The sequence below is a fragment of the Cladophialophora bantiana genome (assembly GCF_000835475.1).
Source record: "Cladophialophora bantiana CBS 173.52 unplaced genomic scaffold supercont1.10, whole genome shotgun sequence".
In the NCBI taxonomy this organism is placed as follows: Eukaryota; Fungi; Ascomycota; class Eurotiomycetes; order Chaetothyriales; family Herpotrichiellaceae; genus Cladophialophora; species Cladophialophora bantiana.
In genome coordinates this window covers 232099-252622 of record NW_015971584.1, presented here as the reverse complement: position 1 = coordinate 252622, position 20524 = coordinate 232099, and the positions used below count along the sequence as shown (strand labels likewise).

Genomic DNA, 20524 nt, shown 5'->3' with positions numbered 1-20524 from the left:
CACCCAGCGCCTCCGAACAGTATTATTAAACCTATTCATCACCATCGTTCAAAAACGTGACTTGCTCTGCACCAAGAAGCAACACACCCATCAGTTTCTTCCTTTCTAGACCTCTGTAACTCTCATCCATCGCTGACCATGTCTTTCCTGGGTGGTGCCGAGTGTTCAACTGCGGGCAACCCGCTTACTCAATTCAAAAACCATGTTCAGAGTGACAATACCCTCCAGCGGGACCGCCTTGTCGGCCGGGGCCAGGGTGGGCTCGAAGAGAGCATGCGCTCTCGAATGACCCCGAATGGCTCTGATCAGGTACTGACTCCAAGATCATGTGGGAGAAACCGCTGCTCACGCTGGTGTAGATGATGAACGATTTCATGCAACAATCCGGAATGCCCCAGCCCTTCGCCATGGAACAACTCCGACACGACCTCCCCAATCTTCAAGGAATAACGAGGCGATCACCCTCCCCCGGCTGGGCCGCGGAGTTCGACCCAGGTGACCAAGCGAGGATGGAGGCTGCTTTTGCGAACCCAAGGCTTGCTGGACCGAGCCAACCTAGATTTTCGCCACAGGAATTTGCCCGCTTCCAACAAGCCCAGGCGCCACGAACCGCAAGCCCCATCATACAAAGCCCATCCATGATGAACAGCTATCAGAGCCCAATGGGCATGGGATACATGGGTGGAATGAATCTCGGGATGAATTTCGGATCATTACATATGCAACAGCCTGAACAGAGTACAGACAAGGGGAAAGGTCGGATGGTTGAACTTGACGATGCCAACTGGGAAGCTCAGTTTAAAGAGCTGGAGTCGCAGCACGATAACCTCTCAGAGCAGGCCAACGAGGCAATCCACAGAGAACTGGAGGAAATTGACAGGTCAGTGGTATCTCCCGCAGACGGATTTGAGGATTTCGAGAGAGTATGGCATGGAGTCCAAGCTGAACATGCACCCAGAGAAATGGCCGAAGACTTTGCCAAAGACGAGCCTTTTACTGCAGAGGATCTTGCTGCTTGGGAGAATTTTGATTCCACAATGGGACTGAATACGCATCATCCCTTCGAACGAGAGCCGATGCTCGGAGATTATATGTTTGAGTCACAGAATCCCTACCTAGAAAACAACCACGTGTCGAGGTCAGCATTCGAACAAGGAAAAGAGATTCTTGACGCACACGGCAACCTTTCACTTGCAGCCTTGGCATTTGAGGCTGCGGTGCAACAAGACCCCAACCATGTCGAAGCATGGGTCTTGCTGGGAGCTGCTCAGGCCCAAAACGAGAAGGAGTCGCCGGCAATCCGTGCTCTGGAGAAAGCACTAGAGCTTGATCCCAACAATCTCGACGCTCTCATGGCCTTGGCTGTTTCCTACACCAACGAAGGATATGACAGTACGGCCTACAGGACACTCGAACGCTGGTTAAGCGTCAAATACCCCCACATTCACCCACCCGAGAATCTATCAAATCCTGCTGAACATGGCTTTACCGACAGAGCGATTCTACACGAACGCGTTGTAGATCTTTTCATCAAGGCTGCTCAATTGTCACCTTCGGGAGAACAAATGGACCCCGACGTGCAAGTTGGACTAGGCGTTCTGTTTTACGGTAATGAGGATTTTGAAAAAGCCGTGGATTGCTTCAAGGCTGCTCTTGCGTCAACAGAGAGCGGGATCGCCAACCGAGAACGCGAAGTGCATTTGTTGTGGAATCGGCTAGGCGCGACTCTGGCCAATTCTGGACGGTCTGAAGACGCGATAACTGCGTACTGCAAAGCGCTGGAGGTTAATCCCAATTTCGTTCGAGCGCGATATAATCTGGGCGTTTCTTGCATCAACATTGGCTGCTATCCCGAGGCAGCTGGGCATTTACTGGGGGCTTTAAACCTACACCGAGCTGTGAGCGAGCAGGGCCTAGACAAAGCCAGGGAAATAGTTGGCGACGGCAATGGGGGCATTTCAGATGCCGAGTTGGAAAGGATGATACATCAAAACGAGAGTACAAATCTATACGACACCCTGAGAAGAGCATTTACTGGCATGGGAAGACGAGATCTGACTGAAAGGGTTGGGGTCGGCATGAACTTGGACCACTTCAGAGGCGAGTTTGACTTCTGAGACTACGAGGCGAACTACTATAGAATGAAGTCGTAATCCTTCCAAAGACAAGAGTCCTCTCTTCTACCGCGGGAACGGGTGGTGGCCCTTTGGCCATGGTATGTGAGTAAAATCTTCTTGCGAGTCACATCAGATCCTGCTCCCCCCCCCTTTCCCGTCAAAAAACCCTCCCTTTCTCCCGGGATATATCTGATCATTTGGACGTTATTCCAGATACGATCAATCGCGTCTTCAAGGCAGTGGCTCTCTCGATGGCGGAGGCAACAGCGAAGGAAGTCATGGAACATCTACATGAATTGCTGTTCAAACTGGCAATTACTCGGAACTTTTCAAATGCGGATACGGACTTTGCTCTGCCTCCTTTTCTAGTTGTGATCGTTGTTGGTCAGGTACAATTTTTACTGTGGTTTCTCGCGCTTGGTCCAACCAGTGAGATCGCTATGGATTACAGCCTCGGCCAAGCAAAGGCCGGATTTCACGAGATGGAGGAGCAAACTGTGGACTACTTGCGTAGCTTCCATAGTTACACACTAAGTCGGGGGTGCAAGAACTCTGGGCCTTCTGCCAAACAAAGCAACACAACGGCGGAGCTTCATGCAATGGAATTTGACTTGGTAGACTGACTGTGAAGATAAATTGAGGAAAACTACGGCAAGAGGATTTTCATTGCGCTACCGATCCATCGAAGGTGCATGCTAATCTTACGGCAGGATCTGAGAGATCTGAAAGCCTCGACTCGGACAGGTCCGGGATTTCAGAGGACAACTTCTGGTATATGACTGAGAAAACTGTGCTGGAAAGTATGGGCCAGTGTTGAAGAGAGCAGCAAGTGACAAGGGCGGTTTTGAATTGTCACCCGCAACAACAACGTTGCTTGAGACAGTCGAGCCGCCAAAGATGCCATCGAGTCGCCTTGCACTCCCTGAGTTTCGACCACTCTTAGCCCTCGTACGGTTGTTTTCAGTCCTCCGGACAAATTGCTGAATGACTCAGGGAATCCGAGATGACATGCGACTGCCATGAGTGCCGAGGGGAAGGGATTGGTCAGCGTTCGAGGGACATGTGCTTGAGGGGGAAAGCTGGCGGCCCTGGAGGGCGTGAAAGGGGTTTTATACTATTGAATGCAAAGATGTGTACAGAATACTGTACAGAGCTCATGGGCTCACGACTCAGCGCAACCCTGCCACTTCTAAACACTTAGCTTCCGTCTCACCTTCGTCCTCACCCTGGGCCTTTCTCCCAACCAACCCGCGAGGTAGTCCCCAGAACCAATCAAAATACAGGACCGCGGTTCTCGTATCCACAATACAGCCTTGCCGCCCCACAGGTATCTTCGCATCTACTCTGCACCATACTCAAAGGTAATTTCGTTAGCACCCGCTACCCACAACACGCGTCCACGAGTAAGTGTAGCGGTAAGTGGAAGATCCAAGAATTCTCATCAATATTATTCATATTAGGTTCGAGCTCAACGTTTACGGAGCCTGGACGTCCGGTGCAGCTGAATACGCCTACTTCCGGATGCCTCATCAATTGGCATCGACAGGCATGGTGACAGGGATGCCTATCTGATTGGGTTCTGTTGCATTTCCAATTGATAGGAGTCCACCTCGAGAGGTCATCAAGCGACAACGGTTGCCATCCCCGGAGCCATCCCCTGCACTGCATATTTAGTCTAGACGAAGCAGGAACCATGTACCACAAGTACAAAGGCCATGGCCGCTGCCTAAGTTTCTACCAATTAACATCAGGGATATTGCGTATATATGCAAAGAACCGAAGTGAAGACGGTGCGAAAAGATGGAACGAGTACATGCTAGTCCGCTATGCTGTCAGAGAAATTGGTAGTTGTCAAGGTCTCTCCATCGCGGCTGAACGGCGGCCGCATATAGCGCAGAATAACCCCGCTCACTCTCCTGTTCAGGGTCTGCCGAAACTTTTCGTGTCCGCGGAATTTCCGGGATGCACATATCATCAGTGGTCCTTCTCATACCTCATTCTTCGATCTCGATGATACGTTCTAGCACAAAGACCAGAGTTCTAGTCCAGCGAGACGCCGTGATTAACGGGGGACTGCATCCCTATGTCTGGTGACACTCGGCGAATCTTGAGGATGACGGCAACGCGATGCCACAAAGAACACTGGAGGAGTAATGCCAAGTTCGAAGCTGAACAACAGATTATAATGCTGTGGCGCCACCTTCCAATGCCGGACAAGCTCAACAGCGAGACAGGCGACTTTTTCGACACTGGCGAGTGCAGGCACAGCTACCTTTTTCGGAGTCTGTCCCATATGTACCAATTATGATGCTAGAAATATAATAGTAGAGAGTTAACGGCTTGTGGCCACAGATTTGAACGGAGGTGCACAGCCCTGCAAACCCACCCACGGCTCCAGCGACCGAAGATGGTGATGTAGTCTTCCTCCGATCCCTTGTGTCCTGTGGTTGAATGATACTCTGGGACAGAGAAGATATAATTCATCGACCGATCGAAATCTGTTCGTAGACTTTCGTCTCATATGATGCTGTACATCTGACGGAGGCAAACAGGGAGGATGGTCCGAGTTTCTTAAGGCACGGAGGGTATCCATGCATCAAAATGATCTAACCATTTGCAAATCTTCGTGTCAACGCACCATCCTGTCCATTGACAGGGAGGGGTTTGCCCCATCTGTCCTCGTGGCGTAGATTGCCGGCGGCACGAGGTGGAGTAAGTTCAGGATGAAAGTCGAGTATGAAGATGAGCGAGGTGTCTTAGCGGCATGACCTGGCAAGGCTGGCAAGGCTGGCGAGTTGGCGAGCTTGGTAAGCTGCACGTGTCTGTTCATGCCAAGCCCGCGTCATGCTCATCCGCCAGTCAGTCGGGGATTGGAGATGGGAACAACAGCAACTGACCTCTCCCTCACCAAACTCGTGGCACTCACGAACTGTCTTCCAAGTCCCGCAGCTCACCTCCTCCCTTCGTCGTCGCCCAGTTCAACCCTTGATCGCGTGCGAGGTTCAAATTACCGTCCAGTTCACTAATCGGACCCGCGGAAAGGAAATAACAGGTGCCTGCGCTGCGGGGATTGAACTGAGCTCAACATGGATGATCATGGTGAATTTGACAGCGTTTCATGGCAACGAGAAGATACACCCGAGGGGGAGTCGTCGACTCCCTTCCATGGTAGCTTGCCAGACAGATCTGCGAAGGGGCCGAGAAGCGACAGCATGTCCAGCGAACCACAAGCTGGTGAACACGCCGACAATGTCGACCTTGCCGGCATAGGTCGCGACGGTACCTTGGAAGTTACTGTCGATACCCCACTCAAAGAGAATGATGGCACAAAAGATGCATACGTTTCTTATCTGGTCACCACTCATGTAATTCCGTCGCTTGCTTTCAACAAGACTTCCTAGCTGACGCCCTTTCATAGACAGACTTCAAGTCCTTTCAGAGAGCCGATTTCGCTGTTCGGCGACGGTTCACCGACTTTGTCTTCCTCCGTCAGTCCTTGCACCGAGATTATCAAGCCTGCGCGATCCCTCCCTTACCCGAGAAGAACAACATGGCCTACGTTCGAGGAGATCGCTTTAGTACAGAATTCACCCAAAGACGGGCATGGTCGCTACATCGCTTCCTCAAAAGGTGCACCCTACACCCCGTATTACGGAGAGCTCCTATATTACTTTTGTTTCTCGAAACAGGAGACTGGAACGCACAAATGCGACTGAGACCGTCACGAAGCAATACGCTGGGCGAAGGGGGTACAAGTAATACATCCGCTCCTTCAGGGTTCTTCGATAATGTCGCAGACACCATGTTAAACGCCTTCTCCAAAGTCCACAAACCCGACAAACGGTTTATTGAAGTCACGGAACGGGCCAACAAACTCGACGAAGACTTGTCACACGTTGAAAAAATCATTGCTCGCGTCTCCCGCAGAGAAGGGGACCTTGAAGCCGACTACGCCGACCTTGCCAACAACATGCGCAAACTCACCCCCCTAGAACCAGCGATTGAGGCTCCACTGCAAACCTTCGCCGGCTGCGTAGAAGAAACGTCGAGGGGGTGGAAACAACTAAAAGACCACACCGACCAAAACTACCTGGGAAGTCTAAGAGATATGGAAGCATACATCAATTCCGTCAAGTCGCTCCTGAAAACGCGCGAACAGAAACAACTCGATTTCGAAGGACTCACCGATTACCTACAAAAAGCAACTTCAGAACGTGACCTGTTAGCCTCGAACAACCCTTACTCGCATGGCAGCAACCTGAACCCGGCTACCTTCATCCGCAACAAAGTCGAAGACATGCGAGGGGTTGACCACGAAACCGCCCGCCGCGAACGCGCCCGTAAATTAGAACTTAAAATTGCAGAGCTCAACCGAGAAGTTGACAGCGCAAAATCCACGAGCGAAATGTTTGACGAGCAGGTGGTCCGCGAGGTTGCGGATTTCGAAAGGATCAAAGGAGTAGAGTTTAGGGACAGCTTGGGAGCGTTGGCGGCCCAGCACATGGAGTTTTACCAAAATGTCATTTCGACATGGGAAAGGTTTCTAGTCGATATGGATGCTGACAAGCATATACACAAGGATAAGGGAAGGGCTGCTGCATAATGACATGAATCCGAGGCGTATGCGAGGAAACCCTGGAATGGACGTTTGATATGCTGAGCCGGTCAAAGTGCTCGCTAACAGGTGGTATTGCTTCGATTATGAATTCTAATGAAAGAGCCATTCTTCAAGCTCTATTCTCCTGTCAAGTCCAGAGGCTTACCGCATTGAAACATGTCCTTTGCCTTCACAATCTGATGTTACATCCCATAAAAGGAAAAGAAAATAACCCCAAGGTTTTTTCCGACCACAGAAGCTTCTTCTCCCAGAAATCTAATATTCGTATGATCCCAAGTCAGCGTCGCTATATCCTCTCATGTATATCTTCTACTCCAAAACACCTTGCACTGGTCAGCATGGGACGGATAAATATCGGATAATCCTCGCGTCGGGAGAGACGCACCCAAACGTTGCGTCCCTGGGATTGTATCCATTCCCTGTAGGAATCCAAAGTGCAACTCCAAGAGCAAGTACGATGTCTGTCAGCAAGAAGTATGCCGGTTTGCCAGATCTGGTGGGTTTACCTCGACTTTCCCCTCGATTTGCGTATAAAATCCCGCTAACCGTCAATGCTTGCAGGACGCTGCCCCAGAGGTATATGAGACGCCAGAACTGGCAGACGATGTGTCTACCCTGCAGACAGCAACAGTACGCACAATCTCGCCCTCTCCTTCCGACAGTGACGAAGCCCGCCCAGGCCTTGATCGCCAACCACTTGATCGTGACGGTGCACGGCGGAGGTTTGAACCCTCCGTAGTTGACGCCAGGGATGTCGACTTCTCGGACTCGATTGGTGGCACTAGACGCGCATATCGGACACGCAATTCGCGTCGAAGAAGAAGATGGCTTCATGGGAACGGGATAGAGGAGGTTGGCGATCTGAGCGACAGTGAAGAGGAAACGCTGGCCACAAAATTGGCGAGATTGAAGAGAGAAGCAGAGGAGGTCAGGCTAGAACTGGAGAGGAGGGAGAGAGAAAAAGAGCAAGAGAAGGACGAGGACGGGGAGTTCAAGGATAGTGTGGAGGAGCAGCAACATCAAGGAGGAGCTGGTGGCGGTGATGAGGACGAAGACGTGGATGTGGACGGTGTGCGGGAACTCAGTCGGGTGTTGGATGGCTTGAGCACGAAAGCCAAACTGAAGGCCGGCACCTCGATGGAGGACGAATTCGTATCAAGATTAACGTCCAGTTCACTCCAAGGCCAGCGACACCAGCCGAAAGAAACCAACGAGATATCGTCGAATACGGCGGCGACACCATCCACCCTCTCAGCCGTGGCAGCCTTCTCCGATCGACTCACCGCCCTGGAATCCGCCCTGGGCGTCTCCTCTACAGGTGCGGCTTCTCAAACTGGAGCCATCCTACCTACGCTGGCGAGCCTGTCTACACAGGTCACCACCTTATCCGCCACACTTGCACCACAATCAACTGCCTCTGGAGAGACCTCATCCTCGTCAACATCTCAATTCAATACGGCCCTGCTGGAGACCATTTCTACCAAACTAAAGACCCTCATCGCCGAATCCGACCGACTAGCCGCCTCTCGCAAACATGCCCTCGCGTCCCTAGCCGACTTGCATGACAAACGAATGCAACAGCTCGTCTCCGCAACCGTACACTCAAATACCCGTCCGCGCCTCCGAGGCCTCTCGACCGCAAGCAGTTCTGCCGCGGCGGCCGCCAATAATGCGCACGCCAACGAGAACAAACAAGGAGGGGACATTCCCGACGGCGTCGTTGGCCCCGGCCAAGAATCTTTGCAGATACAGAGCCAACTGTTCTTGGACGAGCAGTCGTCCAAGATCACGGCGCTGTACAATGTCCTCCCCACGATCCAGAACCTGCAACCCCTGTTACCTGTTGTGCTGGAGCGACTGAGGACGTTGAGCGTGATCCACAACGGCGCGGCACAGGCCAAGGGGTTGGTGGACGAGTTGGAGAGTCGGCAGGGAGAGATGAAGGAAGAGATTGCGAAGTGGAGGGAGGCGGTTGAGACGGTGGAGAAGGGCATGGGGGAGTTGGAAGGGGTGATGAAGGAGAACGTCGAGGTCATAGGTGGGAGAGTGAGAGAGGTGGAGGCCCGGGTGGACAGGTTGGAGGGTGGCAAGTGAGCCGGGAACGCTCGAAAGGCATCTAATTCTGGGAGAGGGTGTAGACTGAGGAGCAACCCAGATCGAACCTACCTGGTGGTTGATGTCAACGGAGCAGGCAGCAAGCAGGTCTCAAGGGCCAGTTGGTTCTAGGGAAATTCGAAGATTCATCGTTCTCGGTCCCTTCAGGGGATAATTCCACCCTGCACTCTCTTCAGGATATACAACCTCGTCTCCAAACCCCAGTGCACCCACCAGCCATTCGTCCAACTTGCTCGCTTCCCCAGCACCTTGTCTAACCCATACCCTTCCCGGAGCAGGTCATGCACGACGCCGTACATCCACTTCATCTTCCTCCCGTACACCTCCCCGACGAGCCTGGCGAGTCCGTCATCTTCTCTGCTCTCCTCCTTGGTGTGGCCCAGCACGAGCATCCCTCTGCCGACGTCCGGTGGCATGATCTGCAGGCGGCCCAACGAGGGGACCTTGTCGACGACGTCCCAGCGGCCGATGACGCGACCGGGATCCTCGACGACGACGTAGTCAAAGCGTGCCCAAAAAATAGGAGACAGAAACTCGGTCTCGTTGTCCGATTTGTCGTAGACCCATTTTGTGCGCTGCGGAGAGACGAGGGCCGGTATGTCGCCCGACGCGGAGCCCGGGAGGTAGAAGACCGGTCGCCCGTGGCCTGATGAGTTGGTGAACGAGGGCGTCGAGAGGAAATGCGTCACGCCCGTCTGTAAGGCGAGGTTTGTCAGATGGACGCGCACGACGGGTTGAGGAGGGTAGTTGAGGGAGATGGCGTGCAAGGACGAGAGAGCATGGGCACCCGGGTAGGTCTGTGCGGACAGCGGGAGGAAGACGAAGTGAGATAAGGCAGCAGTGCATGTTGTGGTCAGGATTATGAAGGTTGCGAAGATGAAGCAGATCGGGTAGCGAGGGCTCAGCTTATAGACGTAGTCTGACCCTCGGGCTATCGCTGCCGTCAAGGGAGGGATGACGGGGAAGAGGAATCGCGTCTCCTTGTGTGCGAGGAACGAATACAGAGACACATAACCTAGCGACGGGATGATGAGGTCCAGATTTGAAGCCCGCAAGCTGGGGTAGATGAAGCTGGCCGGTAGCAGGCCCACCACGAAGGGATTCATCAGGAGCCGGGGCAGCGCATCGGTAAAGTACCAATACCAGGGGCTCGTCCCCCAAGCAGAGGCACCAAGGCCATCCGTCGGTGGGAAGACGTTGGACAAGAACGCAGCGAGTTCGGGCCAGAGGAGGTTCGGCGATTGCCAGAAGAAGGTGTCGATACAGACTGTCAATATAAGGCCGGTGATGGTGGCAGTGAGGATGGCCGGGACCAGGATCCTGCGGATCAGGGAGAGTGCGATGGAGGCATTGAGTCCCCTGCGCAGAAGCATGTAGAGGCATTGGCAGCCTAAAAGAAGGCCGACTTCAGAGCGGAAAATGACAGCTGCTAGAGTGAGGGTGTACAGGGCCAGCTTGTTGCGCTTGACAAGTGAGTCCGTGGTTGAGGGCGTGACTGGCAAAAGGAGGGCGAATGCAAACGTGCCTGGATAGTCTTGTATTTAGCAGCTTCTGGCCAGTTCGCGAATATCTGGCCGGGGTGGCACGTACTCATCCCGAAAGCGAACATGTTGGGTAGAGTCCGCGACGAGTAATACCAGACATGAAACTGGCTTGCTTGGTGGATAGTATACCATACGGCGGCAGTTCTGCCATATGCTCGTTTCACGCCCGACGCGTAGTAGATGAGAGCAGCGGCATTGAAGAGACCCAGGATAGATCGGACTAAATAACAGCTCAGAGTAAGCAACTGAACTAGCGGTTCGATCCAGGAGATAGATAATGCCATCTCTCACCAAGCATTTGTTGCTGTGCTCCTTCGAGACCTCCACACCACACCATCGGCTTCGCAATGGCGGCCAAGACAATGGCCCCGATGAATGTCCTGGGCACGGCACCTGGGAAGGTCATATGGTCATAGAGGGCCCTGAATCTAAAATTCGCGTTGTGGGTTGGGATCCCATATTTCAGGATGTCGTGGGCGGCTTGCACGTTGAAAGATTCCTCGACTTTGGTATATGGGGAGACGTATAGGTGGCAAAGAACGAGAAAGGGGAACAGCAGGTAGCATGACTGCCAGAGCTCAAGGCGACCCATATTATTTATTTAATAGTTGATGCTTATTTATAGCGTCAACGGGGACTTGGACGACGAGGAGATAAATGGTCAGACAAGGTTTAAGGAGATGGTGAATAGCATCTACAAGGTTCAGGGATATCCCGTTAGTCTCAGCCTTGCCGCTCAGCGTGCTAGCCTCGTATTCATATATTTCGACTCTCCTTCACGTAATAACAGCAGTATAATTTTTCTTTAAAAGAGGGGGAAAAAACGAAAAAGGTTTATAAAGGTTTCCCGATTAGTATTAGAATCGAACAGAAGCCCCTTTCATCATCACTCTTCCATCACAAATGGCAAAAAGTTTAGTCGGCTCGGAGCAGCTCATATTACCTTTCCCACTCGAACCTCCTCAGGTGTTGCGGCTCCTGTCCTCGCCCCGGTGGCGAGCGTTCTCGAGCAATCTTACAACAGCTGTATCAACAGTTCTATGACCTACTAGTAAGTAGTATACGACGCTTACTTTCGGTTTTTGACATGGTGAGACCATCTGGCTGTAACAGCGAACCACGTCTGGAAAGGCCCCTCCCACCAAACCCACTAAACTTTTGGCCATTTGGCGATGGCACAACAATATCCCTTGACGCTCGAAGTTCGCAGTTGTTAATGGTCTCATTCGCTGTTGAACTTCTTCCGATTTGGGATATGTTGCACAAATTTCTGCGTCTGTAATAGATATGGTAGGAATTTTCTGATTGGGTTGTGAGGGTCTGGAGGGGAGTGAATAGGTGCCAGTTAGTGGAGACAGGTGAGGCAGAAACACTGATGGAGAGTGATTGTAGATCTTCATTTGTTTGATTTGCCATCCTTGCGATGGCTCATCCTGCTGAAAATTCACAACTTCTCTTGCGGGTCCCTGGGAAGATGAATCTCCTCCAGCTGTTTGCCAGCAATATCGAATGGCAGACAGGAAACTGTGGTCGCTATAAATCTTGCTGGCTCCGTCTTCGAGGCATTGTGCCATCGATGCATGGTCCCTCGTTGGACGATATGATCTCCCGGCCGCAATAAAACCTTCTCTCCGCCGTCCAGCTCGTGCTCAATTTCCCCGATCACACAGACCGAAAAGTCAATCGACACGGTCCGATGCATGACGCTCGTTCCTCCAGGCGCCAGATCCACAATCAGGAGGTTCACGCCTCCCGGTGTGACGATGCTCGACGACGTCCAGCTGGTTGGTCCCTCCTTACCCAGGTATGCTTTCACATCTTCGTCATTCTCCAACTTTGCCGGAACCGAGGATACGGAAAAAGAACGGGCAAGACCACCGACGTCGGGCACCGGGAAGTATTGCTGGGGAGGCGTGTCGACGTAGACACTCTTGCCGTTGGCATCGTGCGTCGCAATGTACCGTTTGACAGGAGGTAAGCTGGTGACAGATTGGACCATTTCAGCCATGCTGAGTTCTAGAGTTATGGAGCTTTGTGCGGAGGTCTATTCAACGGCGCTCTGACAAGCTTGATTCCCTGGGAGATTGGAAGGGAGCGAGATGTGGCATGAACACTCACAGGCCTTATATAGACTTAGCACCGCAGCCCGTGTTCCTTTTGTCTGAGTCAGTTGCTAGACGTGGCAGTTCGAACCCCGCCCCAGGGCGCTATCTCATATCGAATGGTTCGAGTGGTGCGGAGAGGAACGCCTACATCGAGATATCCTCGGCATCCAGAAGAAGATACTGAGCCACAATATGTGGATTCATTGTGCAAGAACTCGATTACACGTGGGTTCTCTGCCAGCAAAATCATGCATCTGAGTTCAATACGGCTACCGAGGATGACACGAAGCATTGCACACGATGATGATAAGAGAAGGGGTTCCCCGAAAGCGGTTTCCTCCCAAGGCTGGGCAAATGGCGGATATGTCCCAATAAGGGCATCCCAAGCAAAGTTGAAACGCAAGTAGAAGGGCGCCTAAAGACCGGCTAGTCGCCTCTGATCCGCCCTCGAAGCTGTCGGCCGCTTTTCTCACAGCCATGTGCCCTCGAAAGCATGATAGCTGGCCTTAATTGATTCTCGGCGGCATGTTTTTCCGGGCCGATCTGGTTTTGATGGGTGGCTTCAACCTCAAAAACATCGACCATCTGTGCTGTTGTTCACACAGATCCCATGCTCGACCTGTAACTTTGCGGAATCTCACTTGGACTCTTGTATTTCTCTCACAAACCAGAACCTTCACACCGACACAAATAGCGATAAAATGCTCAGCCTTTTCGGCTTTGGCCCGTTCATCTACGGTGAGCGCTCCGCTTCAAATCTAACGAGGACCCCATGAAATATGCAGACCGACACCAGGGTCCCTTCCTTTCCCATGCCCTGCTACAGTGATTTGATTCTGTGAAACTAACAGACCATCTCTCACATTAGCAAGTTGCCTTCTCCTCAACGCCATCGCCATTCTCTCCGAAGACCGCTTCCTCGCTCGAAGTACGTCCAACACCAAGGCACCCCACCCATCCTTTCCTATACCTCCATGACCTCTACCACTCTATTTTGTCGCCGTTCTACACAATCCCCGTGAATATCAAGGGGGAGGGGGAAAAAGAAAAAGAGCTAACACGTGTTCTTTTCGCGCGAGTAGTTGGCTGGGGCAAATCCTCTCTAAACGATCCCTCAACCGGCGCTGCGTTCGGGGCTCCCACTCAAGACCCGGAAAGCTTTCGCAGCAAAGGCATCAACTTGATTTCGAGTGTCCGGACGCTATGTCGAGGTCAGTACTCCCTCCAAATATGGCTTAATAGACGCGCGCCGTATGAGCCACGCGCCTGCTGAACGTTCGTGCTGGTGGTAGAGAAGCCATTTGCTGACGGACTTTTGTGATGGGGGGGATAAATAGTGCCGCTCATCTTGGTGAATTCCTTAATCATCGTTTATGAAATAATGCTTGGATGATGCCAGCTCCAGATACGAGATCGACGAGCGCTTTTTTGTGATCGAACGTCCATCGACGCACGAACCACAGGAGAGCAAAACAGCAATAACTAAAGGCTTACGAGGTCTGTTGGCGTACCCGGTTATCCATATGCCCTGTTCCAGCGCAACCTTCGCAGCAAAAGAAAGTCTTTAGAGATCCTCTTTTCAGGCACCAGCTCTCATGATTCAGGGAAGAATTGGTTGTCGCAAGATGTGTATTCATGATCGTCCCTGTATTTCTTCCGCCTATATGCAATTTTTGTTCGATATTGCTCGTCTGCAGGCACGCAAATACCTTTCATGTTCATTACACCACCGCCCCTTTCGCTTTGCCACCAGCAGTGGCAACGGCAAGAGAAACACCATGCAGGCCAGGAAGATTTCATCCCCACCCCGAGGGCGTCCCTTCACTTCTCCTTCACGCAGCGGACCGCAGCACCCTCAATCAAGCACGGGGAACCGTGCACAAATACATACTCCATCCAGTCAATCGACCTCGAATTGGTCCTGGTCAACCACTTCCTCCCGATTTCTCCCACAACACATAATATGCCTGGGTTCCTAAACGCCAAGGCCGGCGCATTTCGACGCGCTCGGTGCGCCAGCGACGACTGTATCTGCGCTGCAAGAGAACTAGACGCTCGTTATCGATTGAAGGCGAACTCCACTCCTTTCACATGGAAATGCGTTCCAACCGAGTGTCTGATATTCTCTAGCTTCCCGAAGGTGTGCGGCGAAACATGGTGCCAAGAACGCCATGGAGGCAGTGAAGGCGCCATATAAATGCGGTCGTCACATTGAAGTTTTCGTAACCCAGTCATAAATCGGAGAGTGTGCGAAACACACGCAAACGTCGTCCGACTGACAACGGACATATTTCGAAGATTTTTGTGCTGCCTGGAGCATAACTCCCCATGTAACCTACCATGACAAGAGTCCCAAACATTCAATCCGCTTCGTCGGTTTCTAATGACCCGTAAACATATATATGCGCAATGTGAACTCAGGTCGAAGATAGTGCAGTTGTAGATGCGCTAATACCTGTGTTTTTATGATGATGATAACACGCCGAACGACTTCTTCCGAATGCTGAAACGATTTTTCTTCTCCTTCTCCTTCTCTTTTCCTGGAGGCTCCGTACCGTCCGTTGGCAGCCGGGGAACAATATGCTCCTCGGAGGGATTCGACGGTGGCTTGTCCCTCTTAGTTAGGGACCCAAATCGTAGACTCTTCGATCGTTTGAACCGATCCAGCCCGGATGGACTGCTTCCGTTTGCTTGCATGGTGTGTGCTCTTTCGAGGGCGTTCCGCTTATCCTCCTCGGCCTTCGTAGCCTTACTCGCTTCCAATGCCGCCTTGAGCTCTGCTTCTTGTCTCTTGTGGGCTTCCGTGATTTTATTAGCAAGCTCTTTACGGCGTTGTCGTTCGGCTTCTTGTCTCTCCTTCTCCGCCTGTTTTTCTGCGGCTTTCCGTGCCTTCTCTTCTTTAGCTCTTTCTTTCTTGCTTTGCACAACAGGGCTTGTCGGTCTAACGGCAGTGAGCGGAGGCGATTGAGGTGTTTCGACATGGCCATTGACTTTGAATTGAGCCGGTGCCGTTACAGCATGATCGAGCACTGCGTATTGTGCAGATTCTGCAGGCGACACCGGAGAGCTCAGTGGACTGAAGGTCTCAACACGGTGCAACTCTGCTGAGCGTTTGGCCTCGGCACTCAAAGGAGTGGTTAGATCCTGCGAAGCTCGTCTCTTTCCTTCCATCCTCTGCTCCCTTTGGACCGCTTCAAGTGTCGTCTCTTGATAGAACAGCACGTAGGCGCATGCAAGACCCGGTTTATCTCCAAAAAAGTTGCGGACAAAGTTCTTGTCCACAGGTTCAACCATCTCGTCGTCGAAAAGCAGCCAGCCCCGATCCTGGGTCTTGATGACGGCGACATAATGGCCATGGTACGGTCCACCACCAATGTGGACAACCACTGCATAAAGTTCGTAGAGTCGGTCGGGATCTTCTGCATCGTCCGTGGTGTTGAAGAGCCTTAAATGATAAGGGTACACGACTTTGTGGAACAACTTCTGCAAACGGCCGAAATCTTCAGTATACTTGAAACGCTTCAGGTGTAGAGCCAAAATCCGTGGGAGTCTCTTGATCTTCATTCGCTTCTCTGCTTCTTGAAGACCGCCGCAATTGTCGCAGTGAAATTTGTTTCGCTCACACAACATCTCCTCCTCAGAAAATCTTCGTAAACATGCAGTGACAGAGGAATGCTGCTCCAAATCAACTGACAAATCTAGAAAAGGTTCGTCACGCTGGGAAACGTTTTCGCAAGTCAAACATCTGGTTTCGGAAGTGAGGGTGCCTTCGAAGAGGCCATGAAGCCACTTTGTCGGAGAATTCGCTGTCGGGACTGGTAATATCGAGGGGAATGATACAGTCGCTGATTCTGTCCTTGACACATCGACTGGTTCTTCTATTGCTGGCGGAGGTTCTTCCACTTTTTTCTGGGCAATCAATTTTCTGTCATGGTCTTCGATATTCTCCACGACAGTGTTGAGAAGAAGGTTTAGAAACTCATGTGCGTCCTGATGCATGGCGGACCTAAACATCTCATTCTCTTTGCGGAGAACTTCAAGGAATCTGTGCCCACTCACGACCCCCATCCTTGATTGAGTCAAGACAATGGCTTCAAATATGTCCTTTAGCGAGGTGAAAAGGCTTTCTGGCATGTCATAATCGTGCGAGTTATCATAAGTCATATTCAGAATGGGACCCGTGGTAATCGCCTGTTTCTTTTTGTACTCCGGCGAGTCTTTGTCCTCTGGTTTCTGTTGCTGAGGAGGCGTTCCAGCATTTCGCGCGGATGCAGGCCCAGGCGGCTTCTTCGCCGCCCCATTTTGCTGATTCGGCGGGACCCGAGGAGGAGCGTGCAGTTGAGCGTAGGCGACGGCTTCGGGGTTGGACCGGCGTGGATACGAAAGGACATGTTCTCGGAAAGGCACAGAGTAATAGAGACACTGCAGGATCGAGTTGCAATAGCTGCGAAGATCAGACGACGGACCCTCGACGCTGATGGGGTTTCAGCACTGACCAGCTGTTTCCAAACTGCAGAAGATGGTTGTTAATTGAGGAAAGGAGTTTGAGGCAAGAATGAGACATACGTTTTCCATGCCAAAGAATTTATCACTGCCATCGTTGCGAATCGGACCCGCATTCGCAAGCATGCGCTCAAGAGGGGTAGGTAGAGGCGCATTTGCGTCCTTTTTGGCGGTGGATGCGCCTACTGCTGGAGCAGACGCATTCTGAAGGGGTGGAAGATCAGATGATTAGTTACTATTCCACAGAAGTCGGGCAAACAAAGACAACTAGAGGTCTTGCGCAAGAGTTTCCCGGGGATGTTGAAGAGGACTCAAACTCGGTCCGTCTTGCTTCTCGACTCACCTGGCTCTTGAGCTTTCCAAAGAAGGAAGTCATGGTTGACGCGCCTCATCTGCAGACACCCGAATACATGGGCAGAGAGGCTGGAGTGCAATCAGGCTGGAGAGGAGTGCATCTGGAGTAGAGCAAGGGTAACGTAGGCGGGAGGAGGTGAGGTTGGTAGGAAGTAGGAGACAGCAAAGCGGTAATTCGCAACATCAGCTTTGAAATCGGCTGGCACTGTGATGGTGGTAGTAGTGGAAGTATGGTAGCAGTGGTGGCAGTAGCAGTAGTACTCCTGCTCGGTAGACTGCGAGCTAGCAACGATCAACTCCTGTACTTAGGAGTAACAATAGGTGGAATCCTATCCCGTCTTCTGGTTCACTACTAGTTGCCACCAGTGCTAGGCGCAGACAGGGTCTTGACTCGTGGTTTGTGGCGGGGTGGGCATGGCTTAGGCACAGCAAACGCAGCAGCCAAAAGCGAGCAAGTCTGGCTTCTGGCTTCTAGGGGCCAACCGGGGGACTGGCCAAAGCGAGCGCGAGGATCCTGGCTGCATGCATGGCTGCTTCCCGCCGAGGCACTTTCGATGGCTCACTGCCCGGAGTATTAGTGGCACCGGCGTCAATTGGTGAGAATTCGGCGACGCACCACCGGCTACGAGTCTACGAATAGAGGAACCCGCCCCTCTATCACTAAAGCCGTCACCACCGTCAACCCCCCTCAGGGTTATGGTCGCCCACAGCTCGAGCCGAAGGGATCTCTCAACGATGATTGTCATTAAGAATGTGCCTGCTGGTGTGTCTCAGAAGCCTCCAATCATCTATGTCGCCCTCGAGGCACTCACTTCTATTGTATTACTCTACACCCACGTTGACGATCGACGCTCAGGGGAAGTCTAGAGGTTTCTGCTGAGCCCGCATCCTTGTCTCCTCCCCAGGGAGTTTGACCTGGGCTCTTTCTGCAACCGTGGGAAGTCTCCGTTTTGCCCAAACGGCCTGCGTCTCACTAGGCCAGTTCTAGGTATCCAGCGCAAGTGCCGCATGTGCCTGGTGTCTGCAGGAGCAAATGTTCTAGCGCCCACCATTGACAGCCCACAGCCCTTCTCCATCGACGATATCTAACGGGGGTACAGATCGCTTGGGAGCGGAGGGACTTATCGAGTCGGCCGAACACGCGATGCCGTCCAAGGGAGCAACCAAATGTGGTGGCTTTGGATTGCTGAGTCTCTGCAAATGTCCCGCTTGTCGCTCATCACACCAGTCACTCGGTACCAAGCTTCTGTCTCACATTGACCTCTTTTGTCAATTGCGATCGGCGGCGGTTAATGTGGAAAATCGGCAAGGTCGGGGCAGTCCATAGACTATCCCTACTCCAAACTTCCCGCTTCCCTCTTAAAGGCTGGTGGGCTGAGCACCGAGCCCATACTTAGAATTTGCCTGATGTCGAGGAGCTGCGCAGCCAAGTCCCTCTGTCGTTCCAGTTTCTGCGACATTTCGATAAGAGCGGATCAGCAAGAGGGAGGAAATCCGAGAAGATGAATTGTCAGATGCCCTTCCGCAAAGAATGTTCGAAGGCTTCGCTGCAGAAATCCACGTGGCGAAGCAGAGCTGTTTAGGTTCAAGCCAGGTGGAAGTCGCACTTTGACCGCCAGATCTCAAGATTTTAACCAGCGAGCCAGGCAGCCAGAAGTTGTGATCGGAGCCCTTGTCTCGCGAGGTGGCAGTCAACCCATGTTTTCAAGGGTGGGCTTGTCTCATGATGATGCACGGGGTCGCTTCGCCGATCCTTGCCGGCCATTTTTGCCGGCCACACGTCGCGACTCTACTGGTACACATACGAATATTCGTTGGACAGAAGCTCGTTTCCTTCCATCGTGTCTCGCTCCTAGCCTTGTTTAGGAAATTTCCTGGGGTAATGTGCATTCGCTACATGACCCAATGTTCTGAGAGCAAAGTCTGGATCGTGCAATAGTCCCTTTGTGGAGAGGAACAAAGACAGACAGTGGACGCCACCTGCGGTGGCTTGCATTCGAAGAGGCAGACTCCACTATGAGTCCATCAAGTCGCCCAGGTCAAACAAATTTCAAAGCATTCAGAGACACTCTATCCAATGCGAGTTCTCACCCTTGAGACCCAAGATGATCAATATGCAGATTAAGACTCGACGCGCCCTCAGATTAGTCCCGTAATCGCAGAATCTCCGTTAAAAATTCCTCAAAGCTCATGGTGACATAGCCGTCTCGGTCGTCGTCGTATTTCTTAAAGACGTCTGTCATCCTTTTCAGACTGATGCAAGATTGCACAAATAGATCAAAGCTCATGCCTTGGTTCTGGATGGGACTTCGATCGTTGAACGTGTTGTACAAAATGTTGACGAAAGGCGGAGACAATCGATAGCCGAATGCCGTCAAAGCCTTGGAGAACTCTGCCAACGATACCCGGCCGCTCCTATCCTCATCGAATTTCTCGAACAGGGTGCGCCAAGCGGCGAGGAAGCGCCAAAGATTTTCAAATTCTTGGTAGGTGATGGTTGGCCCTTGAGGCTGGTTTGGAGGGGAGTTGGTGAACATGCGCATCAACGAAGTGATGGTTCGACCATCAAAAGGGGTGAAGTCGGCATTCACCAAGGCCGATCCCAGCTCTGTTGTCGTGAGTGAACCAGTACCCGATGCATTTGCAGCACGGAAAAGAGGCTGCAAATCAACCGTGTCAGGATCTTGGGGCGCTGGCGTCCTTGCCGGATATTGATGTCGCACATTGGCAGGATCGACCTGGGGTCGTATCCCATAGCCGTAGCTCATTGGAGGGGGCGATTGTAAGCGGGAATACTGGTTGTCTCCATAAGATTGATTTTGTATAGGGCGTTGTTGCTGTGGGTTTGTCTGGACAGGAGGCGGTCGATAGGAATTTGGGGGGATTCCCGCAGGGGACGGACGACGGCCACCAGCTGACGCAGGTTGCTGAGAGATGGGATTCAAAGGTGGTGGTTGATTTGGATTAGGACGGAAGGGTTTGCGGTTTGCTTCAAGTTGACTGAGAGCTTGCGCAGCCTGCTCGGGCTCTACATGACTGTCATGTACAAGTAGTCAGCGAGTGCGCTCTTTTTTCCATCCGAAAGCCAGGCGGGGGAGGGGTTGTGCGTCCGTACGCAGGCAAGGCATCGGGATTGAAGGCTTTGTTGTATGCCATTTGGGATGTGGA

The 20524-nt window shown here is 52.2% G+C and overlaps 8 protein-coding genes across 8 annotated transcripts; 4 read left to right on the top strand and 4 right to left on the bottom strand.

The window, feature by feature from the left end:
- Positions 1-138: 138 nt before the first annotated feature.
- On the top strand, positions 139-2117 carry Z519_07005 (uncharacterized protein; the record flags this gene model as incomplete). Its single annotated transcript, XM_016764742.1, has 2 exons — positions 139-309; positions 360-2117. 2 exons carry the CDS (start codon positions 139-141, stop codon positions 2115-2117), a joined length of 1929 nt encoding a protein of 642 aa, XP_016618692.1.
- Positions 2118-2368: 251 nt separating this feature from the next.
- Z519_07004 (uncharacterized protein) lies at positions 2369-2740 on the top strand (the record flags this gene model as incomplete). Its single annotated transcript, XM_016764741.1, has 1 exon — positions 2369-2740. One exon carries the CDS (start codon positions 2369-2371, stop codon positions 2738-2740), a length of 372 nt encoding a protein of 123 aa, XP_016618691.1.
- Positions 2741-5203: 2463 nt separating this feature from the next.
- On the top strand, positions 5204-6720 carry Z519_07003 (uncharacterized protein; the record flags this gene model as incomplete). Its single annotated transcript, XM_016764740.1, has 2 exons — positions 5204-5482; positions 5536-6720. 2 exons carry the CDS (start codon positions 5204-5206, stop codon positions 6718-6720), a joined length of 1464 nt encoding a protein of 487 aa, XP_016618690.1.
- A 472-nt stretch (positions 6721-7192) lies between these two features.
- On the top strand, positions 7193-8829 carry Z519_07002 (uncharacterized protein; the record flags this gene model as incomplete). The annotated part of the gene is made up of 2 exons (XM_016764739.1): positions 7193-7231; positions 7297-8829. 2 exons carry the CDS (start codon positions 7193-7195, stop codon positions 8827-8829), a joined length of 1572 nt encoding a protein of 523 aa, XP_016618689.1.
- A 164-nt stretch (positions 8830-8993) lies between these two features.
- On the bottom strand, positions 8994-10986 carry Z519_07001 (uncharacterized protein; the record flags this gene model as incomplete). The annotated part of the gene is made up of 3 exons (XM_016764738.1): positions 8994-10375; positions 10441-10614; positions 10686-10986. The coding sequence occupies 3 exons, from the start codon at positions 10984-10986 to the stop codon at positions 8994-8996; spliced, it is 1857 nt and encodes a 618-aa protein (XP_016618688.1).
- Positions 10987-11838: 852 nt separating this feature from the next.
- On the bottom strand, positions 11839-12402 carry Z519_07000 (uncharacterized protein; the record flags this gene model as incomplete). The annotated part of the gene is made up of 1 exon (XM_016764737.1): positions 11839-12402. One exon carries the CDS (start codon positions 12400-12402, stop codon positions 11839-11841), a length of 564 nt encoding a protein of 187 aa, XP_016618687.1.
- Positions 12403-14962: 2560 nt separating this feature from the next.
- Positions 14963-17378, bottom strand: Z519_06999 (uncharacterized protein; the record flags this gene model as incomplete). The annotated part of the gene is made up of 4 exons (XM_016764736.1): positions 14963-16943; positions 16996-17009; positions 17066-17206; positions 17346-17378. 4 exons carry the CDS (start codon positions 17376-17378, stop codon positions 14963-14965), a joined length of 2169 nt encoding a protein of 722 aa, XP_016618686.1.
- A 2122-nt stretch (positions 17379-19500) lies between these two features.
- Positions 19501-20512, bottom strand: Z519_06998 (uncharacterized protein; the record flags this gene model as incomplete). The annotated part of the gene is made up of 2 exons (XM_016764735.1): positions 19501-20392; positions 20472-20512. The coding sequence occupies 2 exons, from the start codon at positions 20510-20512 to the stop codon at positions 19501-19503; spliced, it is 933 nt and encodes a 310-aa protein (XP_016618685.1).
- Positions 20513-20524: the final 12 nt, after the last annotated feature.